The following is a 16,248-nucleotide window of genomic DNA, read 5'->3' as shown; positions in this document are numbered from 1 at the left end:
GGATTCTAAAAGCCTAAAGATCGCCACAAGAAGGTAAAACTAACCCCAACACTCATTTGTTAGATTTTTGTATTGTTTTCTGTGCAAAACATCCAAGTAATGCAAGTCATTCAAAACATCAAAACCATTGAATTACAAAATTATGCTATTAGTAGTTATTCCGAGCAAAATAAGCCGTAAAAAAACAATCAGAAATGGTTGTGATGCAACTCTTGCTCTAATAAAACCAATAATGGTCCTTTCATTTCACTCAATACTTAATGATTTCCATCTTGATTATTTCTGTAGAATGTAGATTAATGAAAATTAGTAGTTGCACTTAAAGCGATTTAAAAACATCCCATTGGTGGACAAAATCGACCCTTCAGCTTGAGTTGCATGATACTTGTGTAGCATAAAATTAGTCTTGCATGTGTGTTGTCCATTGTCTGCATGTCGGCAGTGGTTGGTCCAAGATCTCATTTCTGTTTCTTCTCTTAGGTTGTCACTTAACTGTGTAGGTGCAGTTGACACAAAAGACTCCAGCTAACCAAGGTCTTTCAGGTGAGTAGGGAAGAAATTACAGATGAATTTTAGTACTGGATTTTGCTTTTGAGCTGATTCATATCTTGTGTTTTCAACAGGTTCATTGAAATTCCCTGGAAAGAGCAGAGGCCTGGAAGCGTCTCTGAGGCTGATCACAGCTTATCAATACTGATCCCATGAGGGGTGTGTCTGCAGAGAGATTTCTCCTTTACTGAGAAAATACTCTGCTTTTTTTAATTTCTTAAGCATTGAAATAAAGAACATGCTTTTTTTTTTATATGAACAATGATGGTGTGCAATTTTACCCCTTTTTTTATTGAAGGTTTCCAGATTTACAATATTTTTATACTGAAGACAATTGGTGATCTAATATTTTGTCTGAGGAAAAAATAAACGTTTTTCAATGGAAAATTGCATTTTTATTTACTTGTACATATGATTAGATCAAAAGTAGAGATAAGCAGGAAGTTTAGATCCTTAATATCAGGCAATGGGTTTTCTTCAGGATAAAGGATAAGATGACTACCTATGGGATTTCAGTCCTGTCTTGGACTTTGTCTTTTATTTTTTTCTATCACCTTTCATGTGCAGCACTTGGTAATGGAGTGAGATTCACCAAAAGAAACTATAGATGGGGTGTTTTGACTAATATTCCTTAAAGATCCAGGACATGGCCATTTATGTTAATTACAGTTATAGATCTTTACACTATGTTCTATACACTTTGTCAGGAGATTGCAGATTAAGAGTAGCTATTGATTCCCAGTAGAACAATTTAATACCATACCCAACCCTGGGCTTCAGTGTCGGTGTGTTTGACAATGACAGGCTGAAAAAACACCCGAGATGCTAGTCCGAACTTAAATAAAATCACAAAAATATAAAATTCTGCATACTATACATTACAGTTAATCAATTTCAATTTAATAATTTATGATAGGCAGTAATATATATTGTATATAATTTCAATGAGTGGGTTAATACTTTGACATGCTTGGTGTCAGTACCTGAACCCTGCTGCGTTACAAGATCTTTGGACTGTTGTAAGTACTAACACCCGGTCTGTGAAGGTATTAACCCGTAAATTCAAATTATATATAGATATAGATATATAGTCTATTGCATATATTGCATTTGACTTTGGCATAAGCACAGTCCAGAGATCCTGTAACACTGCAGGGTTCAGGTACTGACACCAGCAGGCCTGTCAAAGAATTAACCCATTCATTCAAATTATGTATAGTCATCAAGTTTCTCCCAACCATGGATCAATAAATGATTTAGTTTCACTGTGTTTTTCTACATCACAGGATCAACAGTGTATGAAAATATTGCATATGAGATGTTTGGGATAAGCTCAGTCCAAAGATCCCGTTACACTATGTGCAGCTGAATGGATCCTTCACGATAAACCTTGTGCAACAGTGAAACAGGAGGCGCCTCCCTCCACTGAACGTTTCTTTATGGGGCTTTAACGACAACCAGTGCTCAGGTTGCAACAGGCAGGTTCCACACACAACAAGCAGACACGTGCGCACACACGCACACAAACAAACAAACACACACGCAATATGTCGAGGTGCAACAGTCCTGGTGTGTATAAACCTTTACGATCCCGCAGCTGCATTCAAACCAAACACAAACACGTGTAAATACATTTCCCACCATAAACACGTACTTCTTTCCCCTCCTTGTTATGGCGGGTTGTTCCTTTAAATGACTCTCTCCTCCCACAGGTTGCGAACATACCCGCGCCCCCTCCAGCAGCAGCAGCAGCAGCAGACACTTTCACATCAACAATGGGTGTCCTCGCTAATTCCAGTGAAAAACACGCTCCTATTTCAACGAACATGGCGGAAATTGATCGCCTTTAAACGCTCACCTGTGCGACAGAGCAGCAGCTAACTGAGCACAGACACCGGTAAGCTCGCCTATTCTCGTCTAGCTTGTTTGGTCGGTTGTGTTGGACGCTAGCTAGCTGCAGTGCTAACGAGCTAGCTGGAGATGCTGCTAGCCCGCTGTTAGCCTAGGCCTCAGTGCTCTGTATGTATCGGAGCGTGGTCTCTGCGGACACACTGGGGTCCGTCAGTCATTGGACAGGCCCACGCTGTTTCCCTCTGCTGCCTCATGTCTCGGATGCTAAAGGGCCTAAAGACACATTTGCACCGGGGAAGTGAGCTAATGGTGTAGCACGAAAGCTAGCTTTGTAAATGTCAGCTTCCGCAAAGCTTGCACCATATTTTGGGGTTGCAACGCAGTCGGTGCAAAGTTATTTGGCGCAACATGGGTGTGTTGCAGATTTGTGCGAGTGATGCTGATGTTTGTTTCTGTTGGAGGCTGAGATTTCCAGGAAGCATTTGCCTGCTTGTTTGTTTTGGCTCTGAGCACCACTCCTTGGATCTGTGTCTAGTCCAGCCACTGGCTCAAATGATCATTTCAGCACTGATGCTGTGTCAAGTCAAATCTATCTTACAAGATGCATGCCACAAGATGAATAAAGTCATGCATACCCATCCCTCTTTAGTTATTATATGGTTAGTACCTGGATGTTCACCTGAACAATAAAGTTGACTGATCATTACAAGAATGGTCAGAGGAAATGGTATATGCTGAGGAGAATGAGGTTATGACTGCGGTGGCATCAGCCATCTTCTTCAGTTTGCCGGGGCAGCAGCATTTCAGCTCCTGACAGGACTGGATTGACCCATTAGCCGGGCCAGCTCGGTCCTGGGACACCCCCTTGACCCACTGGAGTTGTTGGGACAGAGGAGAAATGAGAGCTAAGCTGTCTTCTCCATGGGAAAACCAGTCCCAACATCACAGCAAACTGGGCAGCTCCTGCAGTGACAGACTGATCCACCCTAAGGGTCAGAAGCAGAGGTAGTGCAGGACATTACTTCCTGCTGCTGTCAAACTGTACAACCAGCGCTGCTCTCAGGAGACCACTTGCAACTTTATTTATATATATATATATATATGTCACCCAGGTTTTCAACTAATTTGACTGTGCAATTATAATTTTCCTTTGTGCATTTTCAATATCACATATGTGCAATACTGTTTATATTTGTTTGCATTGTACAAATTTCCATCTTTTATAGTTCCTTTTGTTTGTATTGTATTTCTGAAATGTATTTATTACCTTGACTGAAGGTTAATTTCACTGTTCCCTTTTTGCCGCTTTAATATGTTACATTTCTCCATAGTGGGACTGATAAAGGACTATCTCTTCTTAATATTATATATTCCTTTCTGCCTTTTTTGTGTCTGATCTGCTTCCTTCTTCTAAACTAGTGGAGAGGACATCAGAGGAGAGAGAAAAGAGAAGAGAAATCCCTTAACTCAGACACGCAGCCGAAAGAAGACAGCCGTGGGTGTGTCTGCGATGGCAGGTGGAAGGCGAGGGGCAAACCGCACCACGTACTGCAGACCTCCGCTGAGCGGTGAACCAGGCTCGGTCAGCAACGGGAACCACTCCACCAGTTCCCCGGTAACTGGGGTGCGATCACGTACGAGGTAAGTCAGGCCCCCGACACTCTGCCCCTGATCACACTCATCTGGGCTGCATCATGAGAATAATACTTCATAATGGCATTCATCAGGACTTTCTATGCCCTCCGCCCCGTCTGCAGGAATGGGTCGGGAACGTGCATGTCCAGCCCGCCCCTGGCCGCTCAGACGGTGGTTCCTCTGAAGCACAGCAAGATCCCAGAGTTGTCTGTGGATTGTAACGTGCTGTTCGAGCTCCATCTTTTCTTCTGCCACCTCGTTGGCCTGTTTGTCCACTATGTCAACATCTACAAGACTGTGTGGTGGTACCCCCCCTCTCACCCTCCCTCACACACATCACTGGTGAGTGCTCGGTGGTCAGTTGTCGACTGACAGTCATCATAGCTATGATTAATCTCTGGTTTTAGTCTTTATATGGCCTACCAGAGAATCTCTGTGTTTGTTTTGCTGTATGTTATGTTACAGGCCAGTAATTATCAATGTTGATGATGTAAAGTGCCACATATGAGAGTGCTGTTTGAATTATTGTGGACAGTGAAAGCAATAATCCTAAATCATTCTTGTTATTTACAGAATTTTCACCTTATTGACTATAACATGCTGGTGTTCACAATCATCATCCTGGCAAGGAGGTTAATTGCAGCAATTGTTAAAGAAGTAAGAATTCCATTTTTGGCTATTTTTCACTCCTCACAGTTTTGTTCTTGAAGCCTGATATTAGCTCAACCTCTGTTATTAGCATATGGAAATAACATTTTAATAATGGAAATTCTCACAACACATGTACCCTTTGTTTTGAAAGAGTTTTCTTCTGTATGATTCATTACGGTGTAATACGTGTAACTCCTAACGTTTCCTTCTTCTGCTTCTCTCCTCTAGGCATCACAGAGTGGCAAACTCTCCTTCCCCCACTCAATCTTTTTAGTGATGGCTCGGTTTGCTGTGCTAACGCTGACGGGCTGGAGCTTGTGCCGCTCCCTCATTTACCTGTTCAGAACCTATTCTGTGCTCAGCCTGCTCTTCCTCTGCTACCCGTGAGTAACTTCAGGAACGAAACAAAGAAGCTTATACCAGCTGCACGATGGAAGAAAATCATTTCGATGTTATGTGTTATGTTTGGTGTTTGAACATTTGAGTGCAGCCTTCAGTTGAAACACTGCCTTGGGAAATTTGGGTTATGAAATATTAATGGATTAAGTAGCTTTAAATTGAGCTGGGATGATGTGCCATGCACTTCCTGGATGGCATGGGAGTGTATGCTGTTCGGATGCTGGTATGTAAACAGTTTCCGAAAGGGGGCCTGCAGTAAATCACCTAGCATCAACATTTTGATGATATGATTAAGATGTATTCAGTATTATTATGAAAGTGTAATATTTCTGTACTGATAAGACTAAAAGACTCAGCTCACATTTTCTTATGCCATGTACACTGTCAACCTATATTTTGGCAGCACTACTCTGGTGGTTGTGGTGTCACAGTGACAGGTCCAGTAAACGTTCTTCTGGGCCATTGTTTCCCACAGATTTGGTATGTATATTCCGTTCTTCCGGCTGAACTGTGATTTCCGGAGAGCAGGGCCGCTCTCGCCCATTGCAAGCATTGGCTCCAAGGAGGTGGGCCGGGGAAGGGACTACCTGACCGTGCTGAAGGAGACGTGGAAGCAGCACACCAGCCAGCTGTATGGCGTCCAGGCCATGCCGACACATGCCTGCTGCCTCTCCCCGGACCTCATCCGAAAGGAGGTGGAGTACCTGAAGATGGACTTCAACTGGAGGATGAAGGAGGTGCTGGTCAGCTCAATGCTCAGCGCTTACTATGTGGCCTTCGTACCCGTCTGGTTTGTCAAGGTGAGAACCTGTACGACGTTATCATTGACTATGCCTGAGTTGTGCGCAACAAAGTGTTAACATCTTCCTGTATATTTTCCTTCAGAGCACACAGTACGTGGACAAGCGCTGGTCTTGTGAAATGTTCATCCTGGTGTCAGTCAGCACCTCAGTAATCCTCATGAGGCACTTGCTGCCCCCTCGATACTGTGACCTGCTTCACAAAGCTGCAGCTCACCTGGGCTGCTGGCAGAAAGTAGATCCCTCACTCTGCTCCAACGTCCTTCAGCACATGTACGTACTGCTTGTTAGTTATTACTGGACTAAAGGTTTATCTGGATTGAATTTTTGTCAAATTTGAATCTCACTCCTCTTCTTCATTTCATACAGCTGGACAGAGGAGTACATGTGGCCACAGGGAGTTCTGGTCAAACATAATAAGAATGTGTACAAGGCCATGGGCCACTACAATGTTGCAGTTCCATCAGATGTGTCCCATTATCGCTTCTATGTGAGTATTCCTACTTGAACAGCACCAAAGCCATTTTCAGACATGAATTCTGGAAAATTTAGTCCGGACATTTTACAGTTTGCCTTTCACGTAGGAAGAACGCAGCCGGAAATTGGACTTGTCATATATAATTCTGGTACAGAAAATGCGCGTTTTTAGTTTGAAGAACATCGACACCACCGTCTCATCAAAAGCCCTTAAATGTTGTCGTCTTTCCAAATTGACATTTTGACAATTGACACAGGCTCACTGTGAAATTTTCAGGACATTTTACCAAGGACTGGAAGGATAGGTTCCAGAAACTGACGAGGACATTTACATTTTCACATATAACCACCTCCAGAAAATTTCAGGAAAAAGTGCAGAGTTCTGTGCATGTCTGAAAGCAGTTCCAGAGATTTCATAGTACCTGTATTCACGTAGCCCATTTGTAAAATATTTATGCTGTTTTAAAGAGGTAGATATTACTGACTGCATCCTGTTTTCTTTCATCCCCTAGTTCTTCTTCAACAAGCCTTTACGAATACTCAACATACTCATCATCCTGGAAGGGGCTATGATATTCTACCAGCTCTACTCGCTGATATGCTCAGAGAAATGGCATCAGACGATATCGCTGGCTCTGATCCTCTTCAGCAACTACTACGCCTTCTTCAAGCTTCTGCGAGACAGAATAGTCCTGGGAAAGGCTTACTCGTACTCAAACAGCTCATCAGACCAGAAAGTCAGTTAGACGCTTAAGTTATTGTTGGTCACATTCGCTTTGGAACAAGACAGACATGCCTCGGAGCTCTGTATTTTATAAACTGCATTTTGTGTCACGTTATTGTTCTGTTCTGCCATAATAAAAAGAAATATTTTTGTATTACTTTAAAGCTTTGTTTGAGTTTTATTTGAGTTTTAAACCTGTTTCCATTGTCACCACAAGATGCCTCTGTTTTTCAAAAAGGAAACTTAAAATGGTAAATAGGTGCAAGTTTCAGGTGACAATTGACACCAAATGTCTTTTATTGCTGATTTGGTTTTGAAGTATTAAATGTTGAAATTCAAATATTGATAATATTAACACAATTCATAGTATTTACGTATTATACTAAAAACGTTCAGCTGAATTCAGGTTGTTTTGAATTTGGTTTAAATTCTTTATTTTAATTTTTTTTATTTATGATATCGAGGCACCAAAATCAGATGTCTGTCCCCCAAGACTGGTTGGAGCCCCAAATGAGACATAATTTTTAAAATTTTAAAATTTGATATTATTACTACTGATACATCTTTTTATTTATATGCACCTTTCATATATATATCAAATACAACTCAAAGTACTTTATAACTATACATTTACATTAAATACATTGAATTAACATAAAAACTGAAAATTGATTGATGGAATAAAGGTTTGAAGCAAAACTCAGTAAGTAAAACATGAGATAACACAAAAGCAATAAGACCAGTGAATAAACGTAATTAATTGGCAATAAAATTAAGTTAAACATGATACATAAACAGTCAAATACAACATGGAAATAAAATGCAGCACTCCCTGTACCAGGTCATTCCGAGCTAATGAAATGCTAAAGTGAGGAGGCAAGTCTTCAGCTTTCCGAGTCAGATTTTTAAACTGCAAAACTTGAAGTTACTCCAGAAAAATCCAAAGAGAAAAAATAAAGCCACCTGAGTTCAGATAAATGTTTTTTGTACTGTACACAGTCACCAGCAGCTGATCAGTGATCAGTTATACACAGTATCAGGTTCACTGTACACAGTCACCAGCAGCTGATCAGTGATCAGTTATACACAGTATCAGGTTCATTGTACACAGTCACCAGCAGCTGATCAGTGATCAGTTATACACAGCATCAGGTTCAGTGTACACAGTCACTAGCAGCTGATCACTGATCAGTTATACACAGCATCATGTTCACTGTACACAGTCACTAGCAGCTGATCACTGATCAGAGATACACAGCATCATGTTCACTGTACACATGTTACCAGCAGCTGATCAGTGATCAGTTATACACAGCATCAGGTTCATTGCACACAGTCACCAGCAGCTGATCAGTGATCAGTTATACACAGCATCATGTTCACTGTACACATGTTACCAGAAGCTGATCAGTGATCAGTTATACACAGCATCAGGTTAATTGTACACAGTCACCAGCAGCTGATCAGTGATCAGTTATACACAGCATCGTGTTCACTGTACACAGTCACTAGCAGCTGATCAGTGATCAGAGATACACAGCATCATGTTTACTGTACACAGTCACTAGCAGCAGATCAGTGATCAGTTATACACAGCATCAGGTTCACTGGACTCTCTGCTTCCTCTCAGAGGGACACTGTCCCTTTAAGACGGATAAAGCCGACAGCTCCGCACGAGCGGAGGCATCGCTTTATATTTCACTATCTACAGCTGCTGCGACAATTCTCCATTGTTTACCGCCTTTTCCAGTAAATGTTCATGTACATGAAGTGTCGGTGGACATTTTAAATCCCGGATGGAGAAATGAGACGCTGGACGCAGCCGGTTTGCTCTGTGGTGCGTAATTGATCCGGTCATTCTTATTTGTGACATTCGTAGACGATAAATGTGCTTTACGTGTGTTTCCTTGTTACATTTAACTGGATATTGTAACAAACTGTTTATCCACGTCCTATCCTTGAACCACACACGCTACAGCAGTGATACAATCCACGTAAAGAGGGATACATGCGTGTAAAGTTGGCTTTGTGTATGACTGTAGTGGCCATCTTTGGTTTCTACTTTGAACTGAGGCTGGTGCAGTGTCGATCAGATGAGATGCTGAAACAGGGATTCTATTAGATATTAGGTGCAAAGCGTTATTTAGGCTCAATACCGACACTATAACAGAAAGAATGTAGTCACTTTATAATTTATATATTATTATAACTTTATAATAACAAACCACCAAACTGCTGCTGGGATAGTTATATGACACTAAAATCCCTGCATCAATCACCCATCAAAATAAAGTGATCCACAACTGTTCCAGTGCAATGCAATGCAAGTCTTGTAATACTATATATTGAAAGTTTTATTGGATTAATATGCATTATAAACGTGCTTCCATTTCCCATTTTTCCAAGTCACTTAGTGTAAATAGATAGTATATATATATATAGTATATTGATTTTATCATTCAGCCATTTATCTGTAAGTGATGCACATGAAATCCATTAGTGTAACTGTACGGGCTCATGTCAGAGGTCCTGTTTGTGTAATTCAGTCATTCGTCATCGAAGCTGACTGCAGCTCCTCGGTTTGAGTTCACCTTCACTAATCACACCCTCCTTCCCTTCACACATATCCTCTAAGGCTGCTCCACTTCGAGGCTGCTCTAAAAATATTTTTCTCTCCTGCTGTGTCACTCCCACTTTTTCACACCAGGGAGACAAGAGCAGGAAATTGCTTCCATTTTAAACTTTCCTCCAAATGCAATCAGATTTAGGTGGGAAGATGAGTAGTATTCTCCTCTGCTCTCTGATTTGGATGTTTCTATACCAGATACAGTGTTGTACTTAAACAGGGATGGTGATGAGCTAGTGAAAGCATCACCTATACCTTTTCTCTTTTTGCAGTGTGGAGAATCCTGAGCTGCAGCACTAACTCTGGCGCAGTCCTCCACACAGCCCTTCTCTCACAGAGGGGCAGGCTGCTGGTTTTGAGCTTCCTAACCCTTTTGTTGTTTTTACTGCATCCTGTGCACCCGCCAGCCAGTGAGTGAGTGATACTTCAACTTCTCTCGGAACAATAAACAATAATGGAAGACAAACGCAAGAAGCGCAGCCCAAAGGTGTCCCTCCCGCAGCCCCCTCCTCCCCCCATCAACCCCCGCAAACTGTCTGTCTTACCCGCCAGCAAAAGTGCCACCTTCTCCCTCGGCCTGCCGCAGCCTCCCTCCCCCAAGAACAGAGGCAAGTACAAGAGGTCCATAGGTGCGCCCGGCCAGCCTAGAGAGGTGTTCGCAGCCGTCGTAGCTCCACCAAAGACCACCAGGTGTGTTTCTATGAGTAACAAGGACATCCTCCAGAAAACACCTGCATTTATAAACATCTGCTGCAAATTCTCTTTTTTGCTTTTCAGTCCTAGCATCCTTTTTCCTCCACAAAGAGTAATATGGAATGGCAGTCAGTTAAGTTCATGCCTCAGCCAAGGCCCAACAGTCCCCTTATTAAACCACATTCAAATTCACTAGATCCAGAATTTTTTGGGATCTGCACCACCAATTGCACACACTAATAGATATCAGTCCCCTGAACATGCCTCTATTTTTTCATCAAGATCCGTGAATTATTGTCTGAGAAATTTAAGAAAATGTTGAGTAACTACATATCTTAATGTTAAAAGAGAGGGTAAAAAAAATGATTGGCTCCACATCTAAATTTAATAGGTTTGTCCTTGGGTCATGTAAATCATTTGGAGCAGTTTTAGCTTAATCCTACAAACTAACAAACGCAGATGAAAACATAACGTCCTTCGGTGGAGGTAATAATGTGAAATCATACAGTGTGCATGAGCTCTACCAAAGTTACAAAGTCGTCACAAGCCCTGGTAAATTTAACAATAGCAGAAACAGGAGGCTGGTTGCCATTGATGTTTTCTGTCTGTTTCTCCTCAGGCCCCACAAAGAGAAGCCCAGGGCCCCACAGCCAGCAGGGCCCAGTAAAGTAGTCCAGTCTTCCCCCTTGCAGCACTCCTTCCTCACAGACGTCTCAGACGTCAGAGAGATGGAGGGAGGCCTCCTCAATCTCCTCAACGACTTCCACTCAGGCAAACTGCAGGCGTTCGGTAAGCTAAGCTTGATTAGACTGGCCACCGAGGGAATATTCTGTTACAGGCTGAAAGCAAAGCCAGTTGAAAAGTGGCTTTGTTACTGAAGTCAAACAGTGCCTGTGCTATTTTTATCTGCTGCTATGGTAATACTGCTGGTAATACTTTTGACTTTGCTGTAGAAGTGCTATAACAAGGTCCCACCTGTCTGGTCTCACTCCTCTGTTTGGTAGGTAAGGTTTGCTCTTTTGAGCAGCTGGAGCATGTGCGTGAGATGCAGGAGAAGCTGGCGCGATTGCACTTCAGCCTCGACAGCCACGTGGAGGAGCTTTCAGAGGACCAGAGGAAGTGTGCCTCCGATCACAACCTGGAACACCTGCTCAGTAACGTGAGTGCAACCACAGCAGCAGTGACTCATCTCTATAGTACACAATCTCTGTTTATAGCTGGTCATGAAGCTATATGAACGTCTGAATATACAGTGCCTGTAAACTCCTAAAAAACAACTTTCTGCACTTCAAGAAATAAGTCGGTGTCTTCCAAGCCACGGAAACAGCATCATGTGAAAACAGAACAAGCCAGGTTTCACTGTAGGATTTACTGACTGTAAAGACTATTATGAAAAATATACTTCATTCAAACACTGGGAAAACATTTGAAAGGGGCACTACACATGAGGTTCAGTTTACCCATTATGAGGAATAGTTCTCGTACTTGTGGCCCTGGAAGAGTACAAAATGTTTGGAAAGATAAGATTGATGAGGTCATCAGGATTATGTCATCAGGTATGACTTAAATATGTTAGTTACAAAACTGAAGGTGTGGAGGATTCCATAACTATTTAGAAGTTGTGGACATAAACAAATTACCTTAGCTTGAAGTTGCATTATGGGAAATTTAAGAGCAATTGATTTTGGAATTTGACAAAAAATGTGGATAACATGGGCCCTGATGCTTCAACTGTAACACAATAGAAACCTGGACTACAGATTTAAATATCAATAACAATATTTATATATATATATTTATCATCACATTGTTAGACACAGTACAGCAGTATATCTGGAGGGATATTTGAATGCAGCCACAGGTCAATTTTTACTACTCATCATTTTGTGGTTTTATCCTCAGCTTTGCTCAAAACCAAAGTACTTATTTCCCCCCTTTGGAAGAATATAGTCTAAAATCAAGAGGGAATAAAGAGGGACAGTTATGTCAGGTAAGTGATGATTAGGTCAGTGCTGAAAGACTGCAATACTCACCAAGTACTTCAATGATCATGAGACAAATAGTATTTGATTACACAGTGTGTACGCAGCGTTAATGAGTTAAACCTATAACTTATAATATATAAAATGCACATAAATTCTCTTTTTTATTTCTTTCCCTGTTACCTGTGAACCTAAGTGAAAACTCAATACGATCATAAGTGCACATCAGGCATTTAAATGTGGCCCCACATGCATCTTGTGAACGGATCTCACCTCTCTGCTCTAAACAAACAAACACGTTCGTCATTTCTGTTCATGGAGACCGAGTTATGTTATTTTTACCCAGTCTGAGCACACAAGTGTGTCCTGTGTCCGATGGTGTGTGTGTGTGTGTGTGTGTGTGTGTGTGTGTGTGTGTGTGTGTGTGTGTGTGTGTGTGTGTCGGCACAAGCGAGCGCAAGAGAGGTAGAGAAGGGAGTCAGGAGAGTCTGAATAAAAAGATTTGACCGTATTAATCATTCTGTGGTGATCAGTGTTGATATTGTGGCCGTGGTCATAATCAAATCAAGAGAAAAAATCCGATCTGAGTGCGTTCACTTAGAGCTGTCCACTTGAGATCGGATCACAAAAATCACATGCTAATAACAGGTGTGTACACTTGACATGTGACTGTAGGAAAATCACAGGTATAGTGAAATGAATTTGTTTGACTCATAGTTAATGTTATGAGGAGCACTAGAGTACATAAATGAACACTGTTATATGCTTTACTGCACTGCCAGAGTGTCCCGGTGTTAAATAGTATCCAGTGATACTGATGTGCAAAGGGTTTCTATTGTTAGCGTGTTGTGTGGCTCCTGGTTACTCACACCTGGGGCTGCTCTGCTCTCTGTGGGGAAGCTGCGGTGCTGTGTGTGAGGGAGGTGAGAATAAGACTTCACTTGCCAGGAATAACTTGCAGCAGGTGGATAACTGTGCCTCAGAGCAGACGGGCTGTGAAGTGACTTTTCTCTGTGTAGATGAGGAAATCTGATCATTTTAACCCTTCGTTAACACCGTGGTGGTGATGGGAAGTTAATTCATATCGAAGCGCCACCAACAGGCTGTTATGTCATATGATCATGTTTAGTGATTAGTGCCCTGTAGTGTCACATCCGCTGCTATTTGTGGCTGTTCATATTTTCTCTCATGTCATTTTGTTCCATTTGTTTCCGCAGCTGGAGGAGCTCAGCACCTCCATGTATCCTTTCCTAATTGAATGTGTGTTTATTTATGGGAGTCAGCCAGCACTCCAAGGTGAGCAAACACTTGATTTAGATAATCTGTTTTCACTTCAGTCCCTCCTTGCGAATCCTTAACGTGTCCGTGTTCAGACAAAAGCTCCACTTGGCCGAGAACCAGGACCTGCCCAAGACATCTGGCCCCTGACAAGAGCGGAGGTGTGGAGGGCGGCGACCGCACACCCATCGTCTCCCAACATCTAACCATGGCCAGGTTGCCATGGCGTTGATCCAGCTGCCTTAGTAACAGAATGGAAAGACCCACAGGAGGAGGAGGAGCCATTTCCCGCCCCATTTGGTCAGTGAAACCAAGGGAACGATACAGTAGCTTAAAGCAGCAGAGCATTAAATAAACCAAAACATCATCCCCTCCTTCATGAATCGCTAAATGATCAGAGGGTGGACTTCACAGTCGAAGAAGAACGAAACATGCTGTGGTACAGTTTTGAACATTTTTCAACTAGTTTCAGTTAGCAGTTACATCATATGGTAACAACTGAATCCAAGCGAGTGAAGTTGTTGCCTCTATTTTCCTTTACAAAAAGCACATTTTATGAGAGTTGAAGACTTTATACTGTGTTTCTTTATTTCATCATATGCCTGGAGTTTTGCTCAATTTTAGAGCCGGTTCAGACCTGGTATTCACATCCGTCCTGAGAGATCTGATCACAAGTGGACAGCGTCAAGTTGGTCTGATCACACCTGGTATTAAAGTGTCTCCTGTGACCCCTTGTGATCAGATCTCACTCCCCCGCTCTATGTCTCTTTGCATATGTGAGTGAGAAACATAGAAATCATGATGGGGTAATCAGTGTTGATATTGTGGCCATAGACAAATCAAGTTATGGTCAGTGAATAGACTAAAAAGTTGTTTGATTTATTGTGAGAGTGTAGTGGGTCAGAGACGTCAGCTGAGTAGGTGGTCCTTCGTATCATATGTAGATTTGCATTCACACAACAAAAAGAAAGTGGCTCAGACCGCCTCAGAATGGGGTCTTGAGGACACATCTGGGTACGGTCACACCACCTACGATCAGATCCCTCAGGACGGAGGTGAACACCAGGTCTGAACGGGGCCTTTGATGGAACATGTCTGCCAGTAAAGGTGTGAAATATGAACCATCCTTTCGTATCGAGTAGAAAATGTATTTGGCCGTTTTTTGACAAAACCACTGTGGTTAACTCTAAAGGTTAGAGGAAGTTTTCACCTTTTGCTATTATTCTGAATGCACTCTCTCATTTTATATATTTGCTAAAAAGTTTAATACCGACTGGATTTCAACAATATCTGGACGATCCTTTCTTGAAAAAAGGTGCATTTTAAAAGGGACAGTGTGAGGAGACCTGTGTAGAAACTGTATGTTTGATTAACTTATATGTAAATGTATGTAATATAGTTGATAATGTTTCACCAATGTGCAGTTCAGCTACTGTATTTGCTTACACTGACGGTTTGAAATAATTGAAGTAGGGCGATTTTGTCAGTGCTTCTTCAGGATTGCCTTTAGGTTTTATTTATTGTGAATGACGGCCAGTAGCAGCGTCCCTGCAAGCACAAACTAGTCCCCACTGCTACTGAGAGGCTGTAAAACCCACTTCTTGCAACCTGTAGATCACAAAGAGAATCTGCAGTTTGACACTGTGTTGGATAACACATCCACAGAGTAATGCAGCTGGCATAAGCCTTTGAGCAGTACTATTTCAAAATGGCAGCTACTTTCATAGTTTTAAGATTTAGGGGCTTAGATTCATTAAATTCCAAACCTGGCAGCAACGTACCTTGGTCGTAATATATAATCCTTGACAAGACAGCTGAAGCGTGATTTTAGTGTTTAATCTGAAACATTAAAGCATGTCAAAGTATTGGCACATTTGTTAATTAAATCATAATCTAAGTCTTTTGCACTGCTTGCTAAGCCTACCTCTTTTACAAGGCCATAGAATATGTGAAACCTCTCGTTGGGTTTGTACATCAAAGATCTTTAAGTGAGCTGTTTTCTGTTATTTCACATTTTAAGAGGGTTTATTCACCCTTAGCTTTACACATCATGCCATATGAATTGGACACAGTTAAAACAACCCAAAAACTTGTGTATTCTCATGTGTGTCACCAACTGTACCCATGAATAAAGGCGAATCAGGTTAAAGACAGAATGACGTGTGTTTCTTTGACAGGGCAAAATTCTAAGTTCTTCTTGAGGCTAGAATTTCCCCCCAGACTCATATAAGGCCAATAACAGATTTTCTAAGGTCACAGTGGCCTTTGACCTTCAACTCTCAATTCATTTGTGAGTCCGAGTGAATGTTCGTACCAAATTTGAAAGGATTTTCTCAAGGTGTTCCTGAGATGTGTTCACAAGGCAGAAGATGTGTTTTGTGAGGACCTTGACCTTTGACCACAAAAATCTAAACAGTTCATTGTTGAGTCCAACTGAAAATTTGTACCGCATTTTAAGTAATTCCCTCAGGGCGCTCTTGAAATATTATGTTCGCAAAAGTGACATACGGATAACCCAAAAGCATAGTGTTTCCAGCTTCTGGCTTACGCCATTGCAATGGCATAAAAACTCAAATGTAACTG

At 41.8% G+C, this 16,248-nt stretch overlaps 2 protein-coding genes across 2 annotated transcripts; both read left to right on the top strand.

Moving 5' to 3' along the window:
- Positions 1-2,256: 2,256 nt before the first annotated feature.
- tmem39b (transmembrane protein 39B) lies at positions 2,257-7,250 on the top strand. Its single transcript, XM_035168955.2, has 9 exons — positions 2,257-2,446; positions 3,820-4,041; positions 4,158-4,377; positions 4,609-4,692; positions 4,915-5,069; positions 5,561-5,885; positions 5,971-6,158; positions 6,255-6,375; positions 6,875-7,250. Exons 2-9 carry the CDS (start codon positions 3,911-3,913, stop codon positions 7,106-7,108), a joined length of 1,458 nt encoding a protein of 485 aa, XP_035024846.1. The 5' UTR covers positions 2,257-2,446; positions 3,820-3,910; the 3' UTR covers positions 7,109-7,250.
- Positions 7,251-8,723: 1,473 nt separating this feature from the next.
- On the top strand, positions 8,724-15,814 carry ccdc28b (coiled-coil domain containing 28B). Its single transcript, XM_035168181.2, has 6 exons — positions 8,724-8,923; positions 9,985-10,402; positions 11,025-11,194; positions 11,410-11,564; positions 13,605-13,627; positions 13,761-15,814. The coding sequence occupies exons 2-6, from the start codon at positions 10,167-10,169 to the stop codon at positions 13,813-13,815; spliced, it is 639 nt and encodes a 212-aa protein (XP_035024072.1). The 5' UTR covers positions 8,724-8,923; positions 9,985-10,166; the 3' UTR covers positions 13,816-15,814.
- The last annotated feature ends 434 nt before the right edge of the window (positions 15,815-16,248 follow it).

The sequence above is a fragment of the Hippoglossus stenolepis genome, chromosome 10 (assembly GCF_022539355.2).
Source record: "Hippoglossus stenolepis isolate QCI-W04-F060 chromosome 10, HSTE1.2, whole genome shotgun sequence".
Taxonomy (NCBI): Eukaryota; Metazoa; Chordata; class Actinopteri; order Pleuronectiformes; family Pleuronectidae; genus Hippoglossus; species Hippoglossus stenolepis.
This window is presented reverse-complemented; position numbering and strand designations above follow the sequence as displayed.